This window comes from Stegodyphus dumicola, chromosome 2 (assembly GCF_044657685.1).
Source record: "Stegodyphus dumicola isolate Sdum_Otavi_A_Nest chromosome 2, ASM4465768v1".
Taxonomy (NCBI): domain Eukaryota; kingdom Metazoa; phylum Arthropoda; class Arachnida; order Araneae; family Eresidae; genus Stegodyphus; species Stegodyphus dumicola.
In genome coordinates this window covers 36,148,785-36,170,828 of record NC_140769.1, presented here as the reverse complement: position 1 = coordinate 36,170,828, position 22,044 = coordinate 36,148,785, and the positions used below count along the sequence as shown (strand labels likewise).

At 30.4% G+C, this 22,044-nt stretch overlaps 2 protein-coding genes across 4 annotated transcripts in view; one reads left to right on the top strand and one right to left on the bottom strand.

Annotated features, from left to right (window-relative positions):
• Positions 1 to 735: 735 nt before the first annotated feature.
• Positions 736 to 9,830, bottom strand: RsfS312 (ribosomal silencing factor RsfS-like protein, 312). 2 transcript variants are annotated; one of them, XM_035361998.2, is made up of 4 exons: positions 8,982 to 9,822; positions 6,462 to 6,640; positions 1,251 to 1,332; positions 736 to 1,065 (listed from the first exon to the last, which is right to left on the bottom strand). In XM_035361998.2, exons 1-4 carry the CDS (start codon positions 9,577 to 9,579, stop codon positions 872 to 874), a joined length of 1,053 nt encoding a protein of 350 aa, XP_035217889.1. In that variant the 5' UTR covers positions 9,580 to 9,822; the 3' UTR covers positions 736 to 871. The 2 variants fall into 2 exon arrangements, with proteins under 2 accessions (XP_035217889.1, XP_085666697.1); XM_085810571.1 differs by lacking the exons at positions 736 to 1,065; positions 1,251 to 1,332 and adding an exon at positions 2,075 to 3,166 and having other exon boundaries at positions 8,982 to 9,830.
• A 344-nt stretch (positions 9,831 to 10,174) lies between these two features.
• Positions 10,175 to 22,044, top strand: part of LOC118191198 (all trans-polyprenyl-diphosphate synthase PDSS2-like) — a 31,018-nt gene continuing 19,148 nt past the window's right edge. Inside the window, exons 1-2 of one of the 2 annotated variants that reach the window (XM_085810570.1) lie at positions 10,175 to 10,327; positions 20,718 to 21,051. In XM_085810570.1, coding sequence (XP_085666696.1) covers positions 20,746 to 21,051 — 306 coding nt within the window. In that variant the 5' untranslated portion in view covers positions 10,175 to 10,327; positions 20,718 to 20,745. Of the gene's footprint in view, positions 10,925 to 20,717; positions 21,052 to 22,044 lie in introns of both variants that reach the window. The other variant, XM_035361999.2, reaches the window with a different exon arrangement.

The window sequence follows — 22,044 nt, the reverse complement described above, 5'->3', positions numbered from 1 at the left end:
TAGAATGGAAATTATTAAGATCTTGATAGAAATTCAAAAGTGTGTAGTATTTGGGTGGGCGGAAAAGAATACCGAATGTACCGGAATTTTCTACGGTTTTCGCAATTCTTTGAACAAAAGAACGACGTGCAACTGTCTATACTCTCGCGCGCACCATAGGTTACGTTAATGCAGAGAAAGGGGAAAAGCTATTTCCGGGAGTATGATTTACCATCTGACGTTCCATATAAGGAAGAAAAGTTGTTTATTTAGTTTCAGCTTTGGTACGGGAGGAAAAATGCGCGTTAATTAAAAAAAGCACTAAAAGCAAAAAATAAGCACTAAAATAAATAAATAAATAAATAAATAAATAATAAAAAAAAAAAAATAAGGGCTTTAAAGCAAAAGTAAGCACCTATAAGAGCCTTTATATTTTATTTTCAAATATAAGGACTTATAAGCACTTGTAAGGACGGCTACGAACCTTGGAAAAATTGCTTAAGAAATTTGTTCTAGCAAATCTGAACTGTATTATCTTTTACATGATAAAAAATACTTTTTGTTTCTTTATCACCAATGCGAAAGTAATTTAAATGTTATCAATAATATAACTGCACTGCTCTGAAATGAATTACGATTCCTATAGAGACAACAAACTTTATTTCTTCTATAAACTCCATTCTGAATGATTTTAATGTAAAGAATAACAAAAAAAAAAAAAAAAAAAAAAAAAAAAAAAAATTCTTTTCCACTATCAACATATATTAAACATTTTATGATGTTTACAAGGAATCCATACATTGTACTTAAAATTTTCTTTCCTGATTCTGATGATGATGACTGCTGTAATGAATACTGCTTATTATGCACTTACATATAATTTCTCAATTTCTTATGCAGCTTCTTTGCCAGTTTCTTTTGACTGTTGTAATAAATTAAAGAAAGCCATTTGTTCTTCAAGTGCTTTTAATGCAGGATCTGCTTTTAAATTACCTCTAGTGTCAAATTCAGCATCAAAAAGCCATAGAGATTCAATGTCATACAGAGTTCTTGTATCCTCCAATAAGATGTGAACGACAATATTTCCTGTTGTGAAGGGGAAAAAAGCACTGAATGATAATGCACGTAAAATGAATAGCAACTATAATATATATATATATATATATACTAACTATAAAATATATATCTACAATTAAAAGATTTATTTCATGAAGAAATAAAAGTAAACACCATAGTCATTTCTGTCTTTATTGAGGTTGACAGGCACTTACCCATATCAAGCGCTTTCCAATTATGAACAGCTTGGCCTTCAATTATGAAATAAGGATCAGTTTCATGTTTCTTCATTTTGTACTGAAACAAATTGAAACATTAGTAGATTTTATACATTTTGCACAGATATAAAAAATGGAATATAAACTTGCTATAATATAAAATTTCTTATTAGTGATGGCTATGATATGTTTTCACTCAAAAGTAATAAAAATATTTAAATTGTAAAAAAAGTTCACTATACTCCTAATTATCCACATGTCATCTCCCAAAAATGTTCTTAGATTGATATTTGAAGATGATGAAAAACTTCGACTATTTGAAAGAAATTTATGATTTTTGATGCAATGCTAACAGCATAAATGACATTAAAAGCAAACCATAAATGCATGGCTGGGGAGAGGAAGAAGGATTCTTAGAAGCGGGAGAGGAAAGAAGAAAATCATCTTTAACATGTCGTTATCGTAGCTGATGTGGTAGGGAAATCTATTGTAGGTGATCTTCGAACAGTTGAAAAGCAGCAGAATGTTTAGACTTTTGTATTTTTTTAGGGCAGGGTCGTTCAGGCCTTTGTGCACACTTAAACCAACTTGCAAAATTTTAAATTTACCTATACATAAATGCTATTACATGCTTTGAATAGAATACAAATATAGTTACATGTGTTCAGTTCCACTGGAAAAGTATCAGCATTTTCCCAAGTACTATGTAAAATAATACGTTTGGGCATATCATGTCATTCGCTTACATAATCCCCTTATTGAGAATAAAATAAAATACTACTGGTTAGTCCATTTAGATAATAATAACTTCTCGAAGAAACTTATCACATAAAAAAACACACTTTATTTCTACAGTGCGGTCAAGCACATGGTTATCAGTATATATCAGGTTACACTTAGAAAGCCACAAATCACAGTTACAACTATTATATATAAAAATATAAGAAAAAGAAATAATACAATACAAGGCATAATATAACACATTTTGTTTTCTGAAATGTTGTTTACAAACAATAAAAGAATTACACACATTTTTATTAATTTTTAGTTACATAAAATTATTTCAATATTACCATGCTATTTTTAAGCTATTAGATTATACTGACTCATGCTACTATCTAGTGGCCAAAAGCTCTCCCAACATTAACTTAATTACTGGTGGGGGAGTACTTTTCCCAACATTACTCCCCCCACCAGTAACTAAGTTATGATATAAAGAGAACATGGTGGGATAAATTTGAGAAGTGATCATCATGATTTAAATGCGAAATAATGTTTTATTATATTTAAAGTATACTATTCATAAAGCATAAAATAAAACAATTATAATCATATATCAAATGATAAATACACATCACTACTTTAGCTAATATATAATGTGATGAAAACTATAATTTTGATATAATATAGAAGTGAATATGAATTTATCAGTTATTTAAAAAAATTGCTCAATTTTCATTTGTAATACATTGAACATATGTCGACAACTTATTAAATCATAAATTATGAAAGGAAACTAAAGTATTGCCCTCTTTCACACAATACGTATTTTATATAAACTGACAAAATGCATTAACTAGAACGACATTAAGCATCTTATTTGCTATTATTTAAAAGAACCATCAAGTGTATTCTGAGGTTAATGCTATATGGTTTTAACTTTTGCAAACATGACAATGACAAATCACTAAAATTAATAAAAATTATCAGAATAACTCTGTTTCTAAAATCTCCTAGTATAAAATTCAATATCAATGACATACAATAGAAAATACTTTAATCATCAAGATGTTTACATATTAGTAGTATAAAATGCAATGCTATGGTATTTCTCCCAACACACATTTGGTTGCACTCAGCAGTGACTGATGACTGTTTGAATGACTATATGTATGTTGACTGTGTACTGAAAGCTAGTACAAGAAAGAAAAAATTAAATAGGTAAGGAGTTCTACACAGATTCAGCACAAACAGAATTAAAATTTTTTTAAAGACAGTCAAAAGTCGTTAATCCGGACTCGTCGGAACTTTGCGATTCCGGATTATCGATTTTTCCGGATTATAGATCATCAGTTTAAATCTGGTAAGATAGCATGCAGAAATTATAAAATTAAAAATATGAAACCGTAATTTATGAAATAAAGAACAATTATGATCTAAAGAGTATCAAAATTTACAAAAAAAAAAAAAAAAAAAAAAAAAATTGTTTACTTTATTAAATATTTCTTTCAATGTAAGTTGTTTAAGTTGCTTCGTTTTTTATGTGATAATACTTTCTCTTTACTTCTATAAACAGACATAATTTCTTGTTCAGTTACAAAGTTCCGCCAAAAAATTAGAAAATTTGAATGATGGCCAAACTGCCATCTTCAGATATTTTACTCAAAAACCAATTGATTTATATCGGTTCAGGGATTCAAAATCTGAACACTAGATGGCAAAAGGTTGTTGATAACAAGGGTGATTACATTATTGATTAAAAATAAAAACATATTAAAAATGTATTCATGTGAATTTAATGTAAGAAAGCAACATTACTTTCCGGTCCCCTTACTAATTTAACTTACCAGAACTACATATTTGAATTCCTGAGTTGGACTACAATTTTCTAAACTAGGTGAATTTGAGTAGTTTGTTACTGCTAACTGTATAAATAGAGGGCACTAATACAATGTAAAGTTGAGTGTAAAGCTGCTATCTGTGAGTGCTATACTAAAAAAAACCCTATGCTATAAACCTTAATAATGTAAAATGCTTGTTTTGTATGCAAAAATGTTGCTAACTTTGAAGCATTGTTAAAATGTATAAAAAAAATTGTGAACTGCTACTATTTGTGAAAATAGATGCAAACTACTAAAGATGTAAAAATAATAATAATAATAATAATAATAAAAAAAAAAAAAAAAAAAAAAAAATTAAAAGTTCGAATAAACATTTTAACTGAATTAATTTAATGAAATACATGTGCATGTGTGTAAGATAATAAGCAATAGCCCTTTAATTCTTCATTCTAATTTGGGTATTTCCCCTTTCTCATCTAAAAATAGTAATAATGTTTTAAAGACTGTATAATTTCTAGATTAATCCATATCATATGATTTTTACACAATGATGACAATGTAGCTAATTTGGAACTTAAAATTTCCTGAAGTGAAACTGTTCTCTTCATAAGCTGCCATACTGGATAATTATGCACTTAGCTTCTAGACTGTTTTCTTCTTATTACAACAACATAAAAAATGTAAATATTCCGTAAACAGGCCCGATTAGAATGCCAATTGAATTGTGGTGACAAATGGCAACTGAAATAAAAATGAATATTTAATCTGCCTCGGTTGTCAAGTTTGCTATTTGTTACAGATCAACATCCACATGATTGCATCTATGAAATCAATACTATATTACATATACAGTCAAAAGTCATTAATCCGGACTCGTCGGGACTTCGGCGATTCCGGATTATAGATCATCAGTTTAAATCTGGTAAGATGGCATGCAGAAATTATAAAATTAAAAATATGAAACTGTAATTTATGAAATAAAGAACAATTATGATCTAAAGGGTATCAAAATTTAAAAAAAAAAAAAAAAAAAAAAAAACTTAATATTTATTTGTTTATTTTATTAAACATTTCTTTCAATGTAAGTTGTTTAAGTTGCTTTGTTTTTTATGTGATAATACATTCTCTTTAATTCTATAAACAGACATAATTTCTTGTTCAGTTACAAAGTTCCGTTGTTCAAGTCCTATAATTGCTGTGTCGAGAATACCGACTAATTTGTCAGTCGAAATTTTTTTGTTTTCAATAACCTCTGTTACTTTCTTCGCTATTGGAAGCAAATTATAATGATGAGGAATTTGATTTAAATCATATCAAAGATGGAGTACATCGAGATGAAATACTACATTTAGTAAGGAATAATAAGCCAAATAAAATAAAAACATCTGCCCTGAAGATAAGGATAGTGCTGACAGATCAACTTCCAATTCATTGCGCGGCGCCGCTGCGTTAAAGATAAACAAAGTTTAGATAAACAAACGTTAAAGTTTAGATAAACAAAGGATATGCCTTTATCCATTTTTTGTAGCAATTCCACTTTTTGTTTAATGAACTTCGAAACATACTTTCGCTTTGTAGATCATTTACATATTAATAAATATATATCAGAAATTCTATTTGACATAATCGAAAGTTCAAGCTTACTTTTATAAAATTGCTCTAACAGACTGCAAAAAATAATAAGCCGGATCCAATTCGAAGATTAAGGAACAACGCAATCTGCAACATTAACTGAAATAGATAATTAAATAATTTTAGCTTAGCTTATACTGTCCGTTATACATTAAACATGCACTCGTACACGTATTTTGCGCACGCGCACATTCTCAGGCGTAAAGGCCTTACGCGCATGCGTCAATGCGACGCAAAGAGAAGTTTGAAGCTTTGAGGTCCGGATAATAGATCATTCCGGATTATGGGTGTCCGAATTAACGACTTTTGACTGTACACATATGGTGATTTAAAAATATCTGGTAAAAATTTTAAAACAGGTAAAGAGGACCTGTTTTAGAATTAGTGGATTTTGTAACATGTGGGCAGAAATGGTGCATTGTGGAAAGCAAATGGTAAAATTGTTTCATTGACATAAATCACTATTCTCGGTCTGAATTTTGAGCAATACAATATCATTAGATGAATATGGAACTCACCAAGACGCCTTTATCCACAGGGCTGCTGCTTAAATGCAGTATCTACTCAAAGGAGGGGCAGAAAGTGATTCTCGAGTATCTCCTGGCAGCAGCTGTCTCTTTTCTGCCCACAGCCTCATTAATAAAACATGTCAGAGAGCTTTGTGTTCATTTAGCTATGCACAACACTCAAAATTTGCATAGGAAATTATAATTAACACTAGCAGAAGCTTTTAGCTGCTGCTCAATAGTTCTGTCTCACTTCAGTGTGCCAATTCTGCACATACATTCTATTACAAAATCTACTTATTTCAATCTCTTCTACCTGCCCTTACATTTTTTAAAATATGTATGTGTCTATATATGTATGTATATAAAGTTGCTGTTCTTTGTCAACCTTTTTTTCTTTAAAATACACCACACACCTTTATGATATTTTGGGATTTTTTCCCTTGATTACTCTTTATACTAATATGTTCACTTGATTTACAAACTCAGAAATAATAAAATACACTTACAAGTTTTCTAATTAACTCAGATGCAGCTTTACAATGTCTAGGTGATTTAGCTGTTGCTAAAACCATGAAGTCTGTGTAATGAAGTTCTTTTGGTACTGAGATCACTGCTATATCCAAGAGATTCTCCTTCCGCAAGACTTCGACTAATTCTTCTATATCAAATACTCCATGAATTCCACCTGTAGAAGTAAATGGTTTGAAAAAAAGAGACTAACAGACATTTTCACATTATAATAGCATACTGGACACTACTGAAATTATGATTATACAAAAATTAACTCTTTAGATCCATTAGACTTAAATGCTCACATACATAAGCTTGATATAATTAATTGCCAGTATACAGACCTCATTACTTAATATTCACACTGGCCATCATAAGTTGGATTTTCTCACAGATTTGACACTCAAACACAAGGATTTCTCTTCATGATTGAAGAGAGAATAGAATCCAGAATTCAAAATTTGTGTGCAGTAGAGTATAAGATAAAATATGATTTCATAATTCATAAAAGTTATAATTAGCACTTTAATAGTACATATCTTCAATCTTCCCTACTGACTATTATAGAAGTAGCAAATTTATCGACAGAGTGTTCAAGGGATATGATCCTCCAAGGTCGTCAGTCTGTATTTATGCAGTTTACAAGTGTGACAGTATTTTCACTTTTGCTGTCCCATAATCACATTTACATTAAAAATAAACTGATTTTTTTAAAAAAAAACTATATTGCGTATTACAAATATAACACTATTGTATGAAAAAATATTAAAAGTTTTTGGTATCAGAAATTTAGTTTAAAATTAATTAAGTAATGCATTTCAAGACTTTTCAATTATTTTTTTTTATCTTGCATGGGTTAGAGTACCTTTTAGTCTCTACTGTGTATTATTACGAAGTTGTTGTTTCATTTATGGTAACCTGAGTAGTTGAATGTTCCATAAATATACTTTTTCGGCTAGCAGATTGTTGGAAAAAAAATGTTGAGTAAAAAAAAAAAAAAACATGCCTTTACTTCGTGAAAACAAAATGGCGTCCAAAACAAAACTAGCAGGTTGCTGTAGCAGGGTTGGTCAACAAATTTTAGGCAAAAAATCGCTAAGTTACCGTAATCCAAAGATTAAACATACTTTTACCTAGAACTGGGTGCTCCTTTGACTTTTTAAGTGAAAATGTATCGATGTATACATGGATAAAATCAATGGTTTGTGCAATTCTGTGATTTTTTTAAAATTGAAAATAGGTCAATATGTACATGGATACCGAGTTTGTGTAATTCTTTGAATTTGTGTAGTGGCAATTTTTGGCGCTAAAATCACCGCTACACAAAGCCAAAATAACAAGTAAAAGAATTGCACAAACTCGGTACCCATAAATATACTTTTACCCTTGCATGCACATGTATGTGCATATAAAAGTTATACATATATATATATGCATGTGTGTAAGATAAAAATTAGGTAAAATAAAATTATAACTGGCCATCATAAGATTGTTGATCATTATTGTTTTCCAAAACACCTCATCAAAATTTCTGAGTGTGTCTGAATTATTCAACATTTAAAATAAATTATTTTATTGCAAAGACTATTTTGATATTTACTCTGGAATAGATAAACCTTAAAACTGAGAAAAAATAATATAAATTTGGTGTTGCTTCACTGCTTAGTAAAATATCTATGCAAGCAAATTTTAAAAATACAAATATATGAAAAGAAATGTGAGTCACTGTATATGAATTAAACAAATTAACTTATTGATGGAGCTCATAAAGCTACAATCTAATTGCAACTCTATGAACCTTTTTTGACCCCATACATGTAGATTCTTAAGCCAACTTGTTGGCATAGTAGTCAGGAACCCAGTTTTAAATCCCACAGATGTAATGGATGTAAATATGTAATGTCTCTGCAGCATGGGTGCACTTAAAATACTATTCAGCTGAAAACCCTCTCAGAAAGTTGGTTGTAGGAGAAAAGGAAAGGAGACCCTCGTATCTCTTCCCATGCAATTAAAATATTATGCTTTAGCTCAAACATAAAGTATGGTAGAAATTATTTCTGAAAAATGCCTGATTGTTTTCTAGTGAAATATGTATAATAAGTTCATAAAATTAAAGATACTATAAAATTTTAGGCTTGTGTCCAAATATTTGATAAGCATTATTACAAACTACAAATACCTTAGCAAAAATATTCAGTATAAAGCAAAATATAATTCTAAATTAAGATTAAATCCTGCACAGATTCCAAAGTTACATAAATAAGAAGGAATTAAAAAAAAAAAAAAAAAAATATTCAAAAAGGAATGTTAATTAATAAATATCTATATATCCAAACAAGGGATGTTTTTGTAAATGGAACTGGCTTGTATTTACTTAACACATAGAAGAAACGTAAAAATACTATGCAGCCAATCATGCATTTAATCAAAGAGGCTATTATCAGCACTCCCCAGTTTTTGCCAGTTGGTCACTGCTGTGTAAAAACGTTATGTATGTATTACATTAATAAACTTACGTTTCATATGATGATAAGAATGTTTTATTTCGAATTCTTGATCAACATGATACGTTTGTTCATTCCTCTCATTATCAAACTTTTGATAATCTTCATAGCTAGGAATCACTACGGCATCAGAATCAGAAAATGTTTTGTACTTTACACTTGCTTTAGAATGCAAATCGTTGTTTGTAACACACATATTGTGATTTTTTCCATCACTCTCAGATAGTTTATCACTGCCTAATTTAGGTTCATCTATACTCTTCCGAATATCGCCTAATATCTTCGCGGCCTCATCATTAACATCAAAATCTTTTAATACGTCCTTTAATATATTCTGAAATTCTTCATCATCAAACCCTTGTGCGCGTTCATCTTTAGAATTTTCATTTGCTTTGATTACAGTATCATCAGATTTCATGCAGTTAGATTCATGAAATTTTTTTAAGTTATAACAAAATATGCAACTGTTATAGGGCTTCAAACACAACACTGTCTTAGACGTTTTTAAATTAGTAGAAAACGATCGTAATGTCGAATAAATATTACAGTTAAATGAAGTCAGTCTGCTCGTAGCACACTTCATATGTTTAAACAATTTATAAGAAGCCATAATCCAAATTTATGCTAGATGAAAACAAAATGTAATCTTTTCATAAAACAGAAACAGTGAACACTGCCATAAATTTTTAAAAACCCACTGTATAACAAAAAACGGCTTTAAATGTGAACATATTTTTTTTGTTTAAACTTTGACGTTGACAATCACGTGATGTCAAAATACAAAATTATGTAATAAGACAACTGCTTAATATTCTGACCAATAGGTAGACATCTTGTTTTGCATCATCAAAGAAGTTTTTTAGTCTGCTTACGTGCTTACAGAGAAATAAAGTTGGTCCTTAGCTGAGATAACGTACAAGCCCATAATAAAAATAAAAATAATAATAAGATAATAATAAGAAGAAAAGAAACTTTTGTTCGAAATCCAAAATATTACTGAACGGAGAATTTTTATTTGAAATCAATAGCAATATAAAAGAAAGTGCGGGTGTTCCTTCATTGAATCTTTGTTATGTATTTTATAAAAAAAGTAAAATGAAAAGCCATTTCGATTTTCAAATACAGAACTATAAATTAATTTCGTTTAAATATGATTTGAGCTCATTATAGATTTTGAGTTTTTATTCATAATTTTTAAATACTATGATACTGTAGGCTCCTTGGCTGACATCCCTTGGCTGTGGTCTTTAATATTCAAGTTTTGGTTTTCAAGTTGTTTACTATGCGATGCAATTATCTCTTAATGGGACTATTTTCTCTCTTGGCTGGGAAATTTTTTTAAAAAAATAGTACTTTTGGTACGTAGCTATTTCAAGCAATAAATAGTTAAGAAAGAATTGAATCTAAAGGTGAAGTCGTGACCTAACAATTAAACGTGTGGTATGTAGGGCATTTAGTGGCCTAGGGCAGTAGGTTCCGTTATGTGATGTTCCATTGTAGATCTGTGACCAAGCGGGTTACAGGAAGTCATTCACCTTGACATTTCATTTATGTGTTTTTCATGAGATGGTAGAATTCAGTCTGATACTGTTGAGAATTTTTTTAATCTGGTAGTCGCATAGTAATATTATTTTATTTATAGGTATGTTGTCCCGGAAATTAATTTTTCATATAGTCCCGTCACTGAAAAAGGTTCAGTGTGCTTCATTTGATGAACAGTTATTATGTTTTTGGCAGAGAATATCAACTAAAGTTTCTGTTGAACCATATGAAAAGTGGTCAGCTGCGGCAAAAACTCATGATTGGAACAGAGCTATCTCGGATGCCGAGAAAATAGTTGGTTATCCTACTACTTATTTTAGTTTAAAGTGCCTTCTAAGTGAAGAGTTTACTAATGTTGCCATGCATTTGCGAAAACTAATTGGAACAAATCATCCTATCCTTAAAACTGCTAAGTGAGTGTAATTTCATGTCATTCAGAATTTGCAATTGATAAACTTCCTTTGTTTTATAAAAGTTCATTAGTGAATTTTTTCCCAGCTTTAACATTGTTTTTAATTTTCACATTTTAGCATTACTTTTTATAGTTATATTTTAAATTTTTATCATTGTAATTTTTGATATAATATTTCGTATAAAAATGCCATTGCTCTAAAAATTCTGTAAAAGAGCAGAAGTATGTCTCTAATTGTTATATTGCAAACAGGAAGTTCACTAGAAAAGAATCTACCATATTTACTCGCGTAATAGTCGCACTCCCGTTTTTAAGCAGAAAAATTTCCCGCATAATAGTCGCACCTAGACTTTCACAATGAAGAATCAGCAAAAAAAGTGCGACTATTTTGTGAGTAAACATGGTACTTTGGATTTTAAAAGTAATATTGTAAAAGTAATATTGTAAAGTAATATTGTAAAAGTAATAATATAAAGTAATACTGTATGCAGACAGCTTTATGAAAAGAAGTAGATACTTACATATTATTGGAACCAGGATGGGATTTAGATTTGATGGGATCCTAAGCTATTTGAGATATGGGGCCCTTTATGAGAGTTGTGAGTCAATTTCTTTTTACATGGGATAATGTAAAATTTTTTTTGTGGGGGGGGCAAGAAAGTGGGGGCCCTAAGCTCTAGCTTGTGCAGTTTGTACGTACATCTGGCACTAATTGGAACTACCTTAGCAGAAAACACGAAAGCTTCAGAATGTGCCAAACTCTGCTAATCATATGCATAAAAATTATTCAAGCAACCACACGCATGGCAAACATTCAGTTTCGAATGTTCTCATTCTTGTATGGGTTCTCTTTATAGTCTTCCAAATTCCAATGGCTTTTATAAAAAAATTACGATTATTTTTGTTGTAGATTCCTTTTATAAAATTTATGCTTGTGGGATTTTCTTGTAGTAGAGGAAGCAGGCAAGGGTGAAATTTCTGTAGAAATACAGCAATTTGCTGCCGAAATGGTAAAGGAATAATGCTGCGAATTCTTTCTTAAAGCGATCATTGCAAAATTTTCACCATTGCACAAACAAAACCCATTTATAAATAGGTTTACTGATTTTTTTAAATAAATATACAGTTGAAATGTAAAATATGTATGTGTGTAATATACATATTTTACATCGACCTGTTGCTAGCGACTCCAGCTCCTACTCCTTTTACCCCAAAATCTGCCCGACTCCAACTCCACAGCCCTGCAAACAGGGACAGGCTTCTCTTCATCAGGAGCAAACAAATCGGCAAGAGTAAAAAGCAACAGTCATATTTATATCCACGGCAGTAAAGCGAATGAGAAGATGTCACCATCTGTTGGCAAAAATAGTAATGAAATTGAAAAATAAGTTAATAGGATTTTAAAAGTTTTAGGAAGGACTGGATTAGTCTTAAAGTCATTAACTAAACATGATAAATCTTTGTGAATGCGAGAAGCATCAAGGAAATCAAATTCACCAATTGAAGAAGGTTTTTGAAAAATTTTTGCAGACCCAAAGTCAAAATTATTAAATTCCTAATAATGATTAGCTATCAAAGACTGTTGTTCATTTATTAATTTTGCATTATCAGACATAAAAGCACAATATGCTAAGGCTGTTACTTTGCTAATTTTATGTTTCACTTTGGTTTGTTTCTCCTCTGTTTTGATTGATAGTTGTTAGACAATCTGTGAATCCATTTGAAGGTGGAAGTGAGCTGATGAGATGCAGATGAATAAGTTGAAATCACATAGAAGTTTCAATAAATGATTGTGAAGGAGCTGAGGTGTTCTTTAGCTTTTTTGATATGGAATACACTGTCTTGTCCAATTTGTGATATCATTGCTGATATTTGGCTACACATATCAGCTATAAACTAATTTCTATGTCATTTGAATGGCTGAATGAGCTAAATTATGTGTGTAATTAAAACATAATTTTCGTAATGCTTTGGGAATATAAGGTCTTGGTATTCTAGTAGATATCACAGTATAATTCTGTTTCTGAATTTGGAAGCTTAACTTTTTTTATTTGTAAAAAAATGTTAGCATTTGATATTTGAGTACTTTGCATATTATGCGATTGACTGTGAAACTTGCTAAGCTGTGCAGTTTAGTGCCAGTTATGGATTAGTGTGAAGTAACAATATGTGCATAACATCCACATTGTTTGATGTAATCTTGATTGATTCTCAGAAAGCCACATTTTGTGTTTATGAACAAGGATATAAATTGGTTCTTCTGTATTATTTTCATGCATTTTGAAAAAAAAAAAATTACTTAAATTTTATCTACCTATCTTCCGTAGAACAGCAAGCGGTGGATTATTTTCAAAGTTATGAGATTCTGTCATCACAAAATTGCCTGTTAATGAACATAATATGATCAGCTGAGTATGACTAACAAAGCAGTAATAAATTAGAACAATATCTAGTATAAGGTGACCACATTTTCATTGAGACAAAGCGAGACAAATAGAAGGAAATGAAAATTGTAATTTAGTTACGAAAGCAGATCAATAATTCAAAAAATATATTTTATTGTATACATTCATATATTTGTCTATAAATATACAAAAATATAATATAATAAAAATTTATAGTTACCAATAGTTAATAATAAAATTAATTATTGGTAACTATTAAAATATTTGTAAAAACTATAATTTGAATACAGTCAAAAGTCGTTAATCCGGACTCGTCGGGACTTCGGCGATTCCGGATTATCAATTTTTCCGGATTATAGATCATCAGTTTAAATCTGGTAAGATGGCATGCAGAAATTATTAAAATAAAAATATGAAACCGTAATTTATGAAATAAAGAACAATTATGATCTAAAGGGTATCAAAATTTACAACAAAAAAAAAGCTTAATATTTATTTGTTTACTTTATTAAACATTTCTTTCAATGTAAGTTGTTTAAGTTGCTTCGTTTTTTATGTGATAATACATTCTCTTTAATTCTATAAACAGACATAATTTCTTGTTCAGTTACAAAGTTCCGCTGTTCAAGTCCTATAATTGCTGTGTCGAGAATACCGACTAATTTGTCAGTCGAAATTTTTTCATTTTCAATAATCTCTGTTACTTTCTTCGCTATCAGAAGCAAATTAGGTTGATTTTTACATTATGGTAACTTGGCGTTTTTTTGGCGAAAATTTGGCGACCAACTCTCCTACAGCAACCCTCTATTTTTTTTTTCCCGCCGCCCTTTTGTCTTCATGAAGTAAAGACATGTTTCTTTTCTTTTTATCTACTGAACACTTCTTCCAACAATCTACTAGCCGAATTACACTTATGCTAGAAATTTTATCTAACAAAACTGCTTAATCATGACAAATATTCACTGCAAAATTGGGAAAAAGTGCACAATACCATACTCCTTACGTGTTTTTCAAAATAACACACACACATAAACCATGTACACGCCGACTTATTTTTACTTAAAAAAACATCCCAGAATTGCACAAAAATGGCATTGCGCACACTCTTCACTATATCCATGTACACTGCTTTTTTCTTATTAATTAGAAAAATTTTTACGAAAATACATGACAATTTTCTCAATCTTTAAACCCGGTAAAAAGAACATATATGAAATTACCTGATCGCGAAAAAGTATTTACCCTTTCCAAATATGAACATTTCCACATATAAAATAAATAAAATATCCAAAAACTTTTACATCTAAATCATCTATTACATTATAAACGTCACCAACGAATTCATACCGCAAACTTTACAAATACTTAGTGTCAAATATTTAAATTATTTCCATGCACGTTTACTTCAACTTAAACGTATACCAAATTCCTACAAACATAAAATTCACAAAATAACTATCATTTAATTAAAATATCACTAAACCATGTACACGCCGACTTATTTTTACCTTAAAAAACATCCCAGAATTGCACAAAAATGGCATTGTGCACACTCTTCACTATATCCATGTACACTGCTTTTTTCTCATAAATTAGAAAAATTTCACGAAAATACATGACAATTTTCTCAATCTTTAAACCCGGTAAAAAGAACATATATGAAATTACCTGATCGCGAAAAAGTATTTACCCTTTCCAAATATGAACATTTCCACATATAAAATAAATAAAATATCCAAAAACTTTTACCTCTAAATCATCTATTACATTATACACGTCACCAACGAATTCATACCGGAACCATTACAAATACTTATTGTCAGATATTTAAATTATTTCCATGCACGTTTACTTCAACTAAAACGTATACCAAATTCCTACAAACATAAAATTCACAAAATAACTATCATTTAATTAAAATATAATTAAATTCAAAAACACTACTTAAAATATAAATGAGCACATACATTAAATTAAAACATACATAAATACCCATTCCGAATTCACTTTAGTTACGGCCATGGGATCCAAAAATTCACGAACACTGTTTCACACAACACAGAATAAAGCCACATACAAAATTTCCAGATTTTTTCCCGATTTCCCCCCTTTTCCGATTAAAGAACCGTAATTCGTCCATTAATATCACATGACATATCCCATGATCTCTCATTTCCCTCACACAAAATAATGCGTAATTGGAACTGAGTACTGCTCACATTATTATCAAAGTGTCAGGTAGTAACCTTTATCGCCTCCAAAATGTCGCCAAACTACCAGTTACCATATTGTAAAGATCAACTGCAAATTATAATGATGAGGAATTTGATTTAAATCATATCAAAGATGGAGTACATTGAGATGAAATACTACATTTAGTAAGGAATAATAAGCCAAATAAAATAAAAACATCTGCCTTGAAGATAAGGATAGTGCTGACAGATCAACTTCCACTTCATTGCTCGCCACAGCGTTAAAGATAAACATAGATAAACAAGCGTTAAAGTTTAGATAAACAAAGGATATGTCTTTATCCATTTTTTGCACAATTCCACTTTTTGTTTAATAGACTTCGAAACATACTTTCGCTTTGTAGATCATTTACATATGAATAAATATATATCAGAAATTCTATTTGACATAATCGAAAGTTCAAGCTTACTTTTATAAAATTGCTCTAACAGACTGCAAAAAATAATAAGCCGGATCCAATTCGAAGATTAAGGAACAACGCAATCTGCAACATTAACTGAAATAGATAATTAAATAATTTTAGCTTAGCTTATACTGTCCGTTATACATTAAACACGTAATGTAATTGTTATAAATTTTTTCTCGCAATTTTGTTTTTAAATTGTTGATTTCATTTGACACTTCTGTAACTGAAATTTTGTACCCTTCAATAATTTTCACAGCATTGTGAAATAATGTAGCTTGGTTGTGGATGACCTGAAGCCAAATTTGTGATGTGTCATTTTCAAAAAAGAGCTGCAGTATTCTTGGATATTTATCTTGTGATAAAAAGTATGATTTTAATGGTTCATATATTTTGAAAATATTTTCAAATAAAAGAAAAAGAGTAAAGATAAAAGAGCTAACCATTGTGTTTTGCTGTAACCAATAGTTCTTTTATATTCGATTTCTGTGCTTTCACAAAAATCCTTCAAACTTTCAACATGCACATATATAAAAATACGGATAAATCTTTGCAATAATATTTTCAACATCCACTGGAAGTAAGTCAGATGCTGTTTGAATAGTATTGTGTAGAATGTGCGCTGCACAACCTACTCGAATACATTTTTGGTTCAAATGTTCGTTAAGTTTCCTAAAAACATTATTAATGCCTTTTCTAGCTTTTACAACAAAATTTGCATTAGTGTTATCCTCACAAATAGTCAATAATTTTATTGTTCAAATTATTCTTTTTTAAAATAGTACTTATTGAATCAAATATTATTTGTGAAGTTTCACTCGGCAAATTTTAATTCCTGTTTTTGGATAAAAAATCGAACAATTCTAGGAAATAATTTTAAATCTTTCTGGTTGGATGCATCATAATATATGGATATAAATGTGTATTTATCTAATTCTTTCTGTAATTGTGGAAACGAATATGGTGAAAAAAACATTAAAAATAATAGCTTCGGTTTTTGTCCTTGCACATGCAAAATTTTTGTCGTGCAATATTTTGATCATTTGCGACGTACAATCAATTGATCTGAAACTTTGATTGTGATTTATGGTGTGGAAAGCAAATAGCCCTTCAGCAAATGCTAGCTGTTCCTCCGTTGAAAATACATATTCCTTGACGAGACATAACGACAATGATCGAACACCACTGAGTAAATCTAACTAATTACATCGTCTAATTTAGTTTACTCTGCTTGCATTTTATGTGTATTTTTATTTCTTTATATTTACTATAATAATTAATAAATAATAGGTGATATATTTTTACAGTACATTTAATAAGAAATGCAGATGTTTTTTAAAAAGCGGGACATTTAAAAAAATCGGCAGGACAGTCTTCCAAAAGCAGGACTGTCCCACCAAAATCGGGACGTGTGGTCATTTTAAACTAGTAGGAAGTTTGCCCTCGTAGTATTTTACACAGAGCTTCTGGTAAAATCATAAGGCATAACAATTTTATCAATTTCAGAAAGTCAGAGTGCTAAATTGAATACTCATTGTTTATTGAATAAAGAAGCATCAGTTACTTAAGAACTCCACAGGAATGTCTGGGGCAGCTTTGAAAGAATCTATGTCAGCTTTAATGGCTTGATGAACTGTTAAGCTAGCTAACTTTCACTGTCGACCGGATAATAGACAAGTCGTAATATTTCTTTTAATTTGTTCATCATTTGTTGTTTATCCTAGCAGTTTTCTAGTAATAAATAGGATGTAGTGATTTCAGTTTCAGGAATGCGAGGTAATGTGTCAGCACCAATATCATCAGTTCCTTTTATGTATTCTACATCAATTGTGAATTTTAAAAATGTCTAGTTGACAATTTTGACTTAGGGAGCATTTTTCAGGTTTCTTATAAGAGCAAATATTAGTGATTTGGGATTGGTGAATGCTGCAAATTTGTGTTCCTCTAATGCACCTAAATTTCTGATTGGAAATGTAGATTGTTAATAATTCCCTATCATATATACGGTATTTTGCATCAGTAGTTGTGAGCTTTCTAGGAAAAAAATAGCTAGAAGTTTGAATCCGTTGTTAATAGCTAGATTTAGAGATTTACCAATAGCATACTTAGAAGCAGATTGACTTGAAGAATAAGGGATGCATTTGGCAAATGATGTGTTAATAGTATACCATTTGCTAATTGTTGGTTAACATTTTCGAAAGCTCCACTTATTTGAACAAACACTCCTGAGATATGTAATACTTTCATCATTCTTAATCTAATATCAGTAACATAATCTTCAATCTTGTCATATTTGCCTCTATTCTACTAATGTGTAGTTGCATATTGTGATATATGTAAAATACTTACTTGTAATTATTGAATAACATGTTGCAGTATATGAAACCTGCATATGAATTTGTTCAAAATGGATGCCCCTCTCTCTGTACTTATAGTACTACTTGATTGTGTTCAATATTCAGTGAAATTGCATTTAAATTAAGATGATCACAGACATTTGTCATCATCATTTTCATCACTAATACCATCTGAATTTTTCAATTACACACATGCACACACTCATGTATTTTGACATTGCATTAACTAACCAAGCCATGGATGCCGAATAAAATAAAAGTTCTCGTTTTCTTTTTCTCTTTAGTTTTTAAATTTTCACATTATATATTGGGAACTCTGATTATCCAAATCCCTAACAAAAGTCCTGAACACATTGGCAATTTTGGAGAGCATTTATGAACTTGTTGGTGATTGGAGAAGAATGTTTATTTGAGTATCTTTTATGTCTCTATCAACAATTCAATCATTGCTGCTTATTTTTTTTTACATTTTTTCATATATAATTCATGTGCTTATTGTCCCCCCCCACACACTGTTGTTCTCTCCATATTCCCCCATTTGCTCTGTTCTTTATTCTGTTGTTTTCCATGTATACAGTGATCTGAGTTTTTTCTTTTAAAAAACATTCAGAGAATTGCACAGATTCAGCATTATCGGCATTACCTTGAAGCTAAAGGCCTAAAATGAAAAGGAAAAAAGAGGTGCGTGATGCCTTAACCTGGGAGGACGCGCTGTATTATGTAACACGAGAACACACATGGGGTGTCAAAACACCTTAAGCAATTAAATGACGTACAAATTAAACATATTATTACAATTCAGTAAAAGAAGGCATTCTCTATTAATTGCAACATTTATTATATAAAATAATGCTAATTTTAAAATTAATAACAAATAGATATTTTTTTCAGGCGTCTAGGATTCATTGATTTCTATGAGACATGTTTGTTTTTTATTTGTGAATGCACTTATAATCCAAATTATGCAGAATTATTACAAGAACAACGAGTTATATAATTAATATTGAAATCAATTACGCCCAGGAAGCATTAGATATCTTGTAATATACACATGAAGCATCTATTTTACAGTGCTCTTGACATATGTTTTTTACACTTCACATGTACAGTTTTTGATTTTCTGTCTTTTTTCCTTCAGCACATGTAACATCTCCTATATTATATTTTCTTTTTTTTATGGTTCATCAAATCATTTTCTGTAAGAAATTGACCAATTCTTAACTGGTATACCAATTGTGTTCATCTGGCTGCTGACATGAAAAGCGTAGAAAATTCTAGAATCAACCACAGCAAATATCTTTATACCATATCTTGCAGGTTTCTTAGGTATATACTGCCGAAAGGAGCATCGTCCTCGAAAAGGTTCTAGCTTTTCGTTCAAAATCACGTATTCCCCTACATGATATAACTTCTGTCAATTCTTGACAAAATTTTCATATAAATCTCTTATTGGAGCTAATTTTTATCCTTTCCTATAAAATAGTCAGTTTGAACACAAGGAATGTCTTCTGAAGAGTCACACTCTTCTTCTGATTCAGACTCATGATCACTAACTGTATCTTTATTATCTGAATCTTCTAATTCTTCTTTTATAGAATCTTCATCCGATGAAACACCCTCTAATAATTTTTTAAGTCTTTTAGTTTCTTGATCATATGTAAAATGAGGAAAAGACCGAACAGAGAGACTTGCACACGCCATGGCTCACACTGAAAAATAGTAACACGAAAGTGCGCGTGGGGTGTCGGCACATCCCCAAACTATTATTTTAACAACAATAAATGCTTGGAATTTGCCGTTTCCTCTTGAGACGTATAGAACATGACCTTGAAGGCAGCTACTGATGGACCTCAGCATTTAGGATTATAGGGGGAGATTGCCAGCGAATTTGTTTATGCGTGGGGTGCCGATACACCCACGCGCGTCTTCCCGGGTTAAGTGAGGCTCAGTATGCTCAATACATGCAGAAAATTAAGTCTGAGATTTCTTTGAAGAGGATAAAAACTGTAGTTTGTGGTCCCCCACTATGCTGAAATTCCCATAGGAGGGATCGTAATCTGCAATCATATTAATAAAAGTATCTGAAGTTAAAAGCCATCTAGGGGAAGGATGTATGCCTGGTTTGCCACATAAATACTTCTGGAAATATTGTGTTTTGACACATTAGTATGTTTTCGTGGCTTTTCGGTCATGGTGCAGAGAAAGTATCCCATTTTCCTTCTAAATTTTTTATTTATTCATATTGGCATAAAATTGAATTATGCGTATAACTGATTATTACTGACAGATTCTTACAAAATTTTATTTAATATTGAAAAAATATAACTTATAAAGTCTATAAGTTTCTTATTCATTTCTCTTTTTAAAAAAATATAGGAGACTTGTATATCATGGGCGTATAAATATGCAAACACGAGGATTGGTTGTTTTGTTACTTTCTAAAGCAGCCGGACATACAGCTACATGTTCTGATATAAGTTCTGCAGGCACATCTGGCGTAACATCTAGACAACAAACATTAGCTGAGATTACTGAAATGATTCACACAGCTCATCTTATACACAAGGGAATTTTAAATCTGTCATCCAGCAGGATTCCTGATGAAAGTACTCTGCAAGATCTGCAATTTGGGAATAAAATTTCTATACTGAGTGGAGATTATCTTTTGGCGAATGCTTGCAAGGGTTTAGCTAATCTGAGAAATTGTAAGGTAAGATAAAACTGTTTTTACTTGATTATTTGTAATGTAAATCATCATTGCACTAGTGATAATAGAAATTTTCATTAGATGTTTTTTTCTTTAGGTGCTCCTTTCTCTTTATTTGACAACTTTTTATGTCTCTCTATTGAAATCAGATTGATATTTGGAAGATGATAATTTATAACAAGGCTGATTTTAAAACTTATATCCAACTACCTAAAAATAAGCTCTGCATCAAAAAATATGATCAAATGATCTCCCTTTAGTATATTAACTATTAAGGCAAATTATCTCTAGCACTTGCTAAGCTTTATAAAAATAAAAAATTTTCATTTTTAATCACAAAATATGGCAACTTTTAAATAAAAGTAATTTCAGAAGGTTATTTTATATTAACCAGTTGCAGTGCCAGTGTGAAAGTTGTGTCTTTCTTAAATGCATGTCCTTATAATTGCATCATTTTTATTTGGCTTAGTTTTTCTTTATTTCACACTTTTTTAAATATGTAAAAAAGAGTATCTCTTCCATCTTTACTGAAGACAATTTTTATTTTAGAAAAAGAAAATAAAAAGGAAATCTGAAAGGTTTCAGATTTTAAATTACGTCCAAAGGGACATTTTTTTAAACATTTTGTGTGTTACCTTTATTTATTAAATATCACATTCTTCGCACTTAAACCATAAAATTCAGTTCAAGAGCAATATCGCAAAATAATTTTAAATTGAGCATATCTTTAGAATTTTCGATGTGCAGTCTCACGCGCTGGAGATAAAAAATTTTTTTTCTGTACAACATTGCCTTCTCTCGCTTTGAAATTGTTTAGATTTTTAATAAAAAATTCGTTGAAGTGTTACAAAATATGAAATCGATAATAAAACAAATTTCAAATTCAAATTAGGGCTTCCACATGCCCATATTCTACGGAAGATTACGTTAGTCAAATTTTGATGGCTCTAAGTACTGTTGTTTTATCACACTGTTAGAAACATATATGCATTTATG

Bases quoted from the DNA above. Each gene is read 5' to 3' on its own strand.
- RsfS312 (XM_035361998.2), bottom strand. From the start codon at position 9,579: ATGGCTTCTTATAAATTGTTTAAACATATGAAGTGTGCTACGAGCAGA. The intron at 1,333-6,461 runs GTAAGTGTATTT...AATTTGTTTCAG, and splicing joins CTGAGTTAATTAGAAAACTT to TACAAAATGAAGAAACATGA. The intron at 1,066-1,250 runs GTAAGTGCCTGT...CCTTCACAACAG, and splicing joins TTGGAAAGCGCTTGATATGG to GAAATATTGTCGTTCACATC.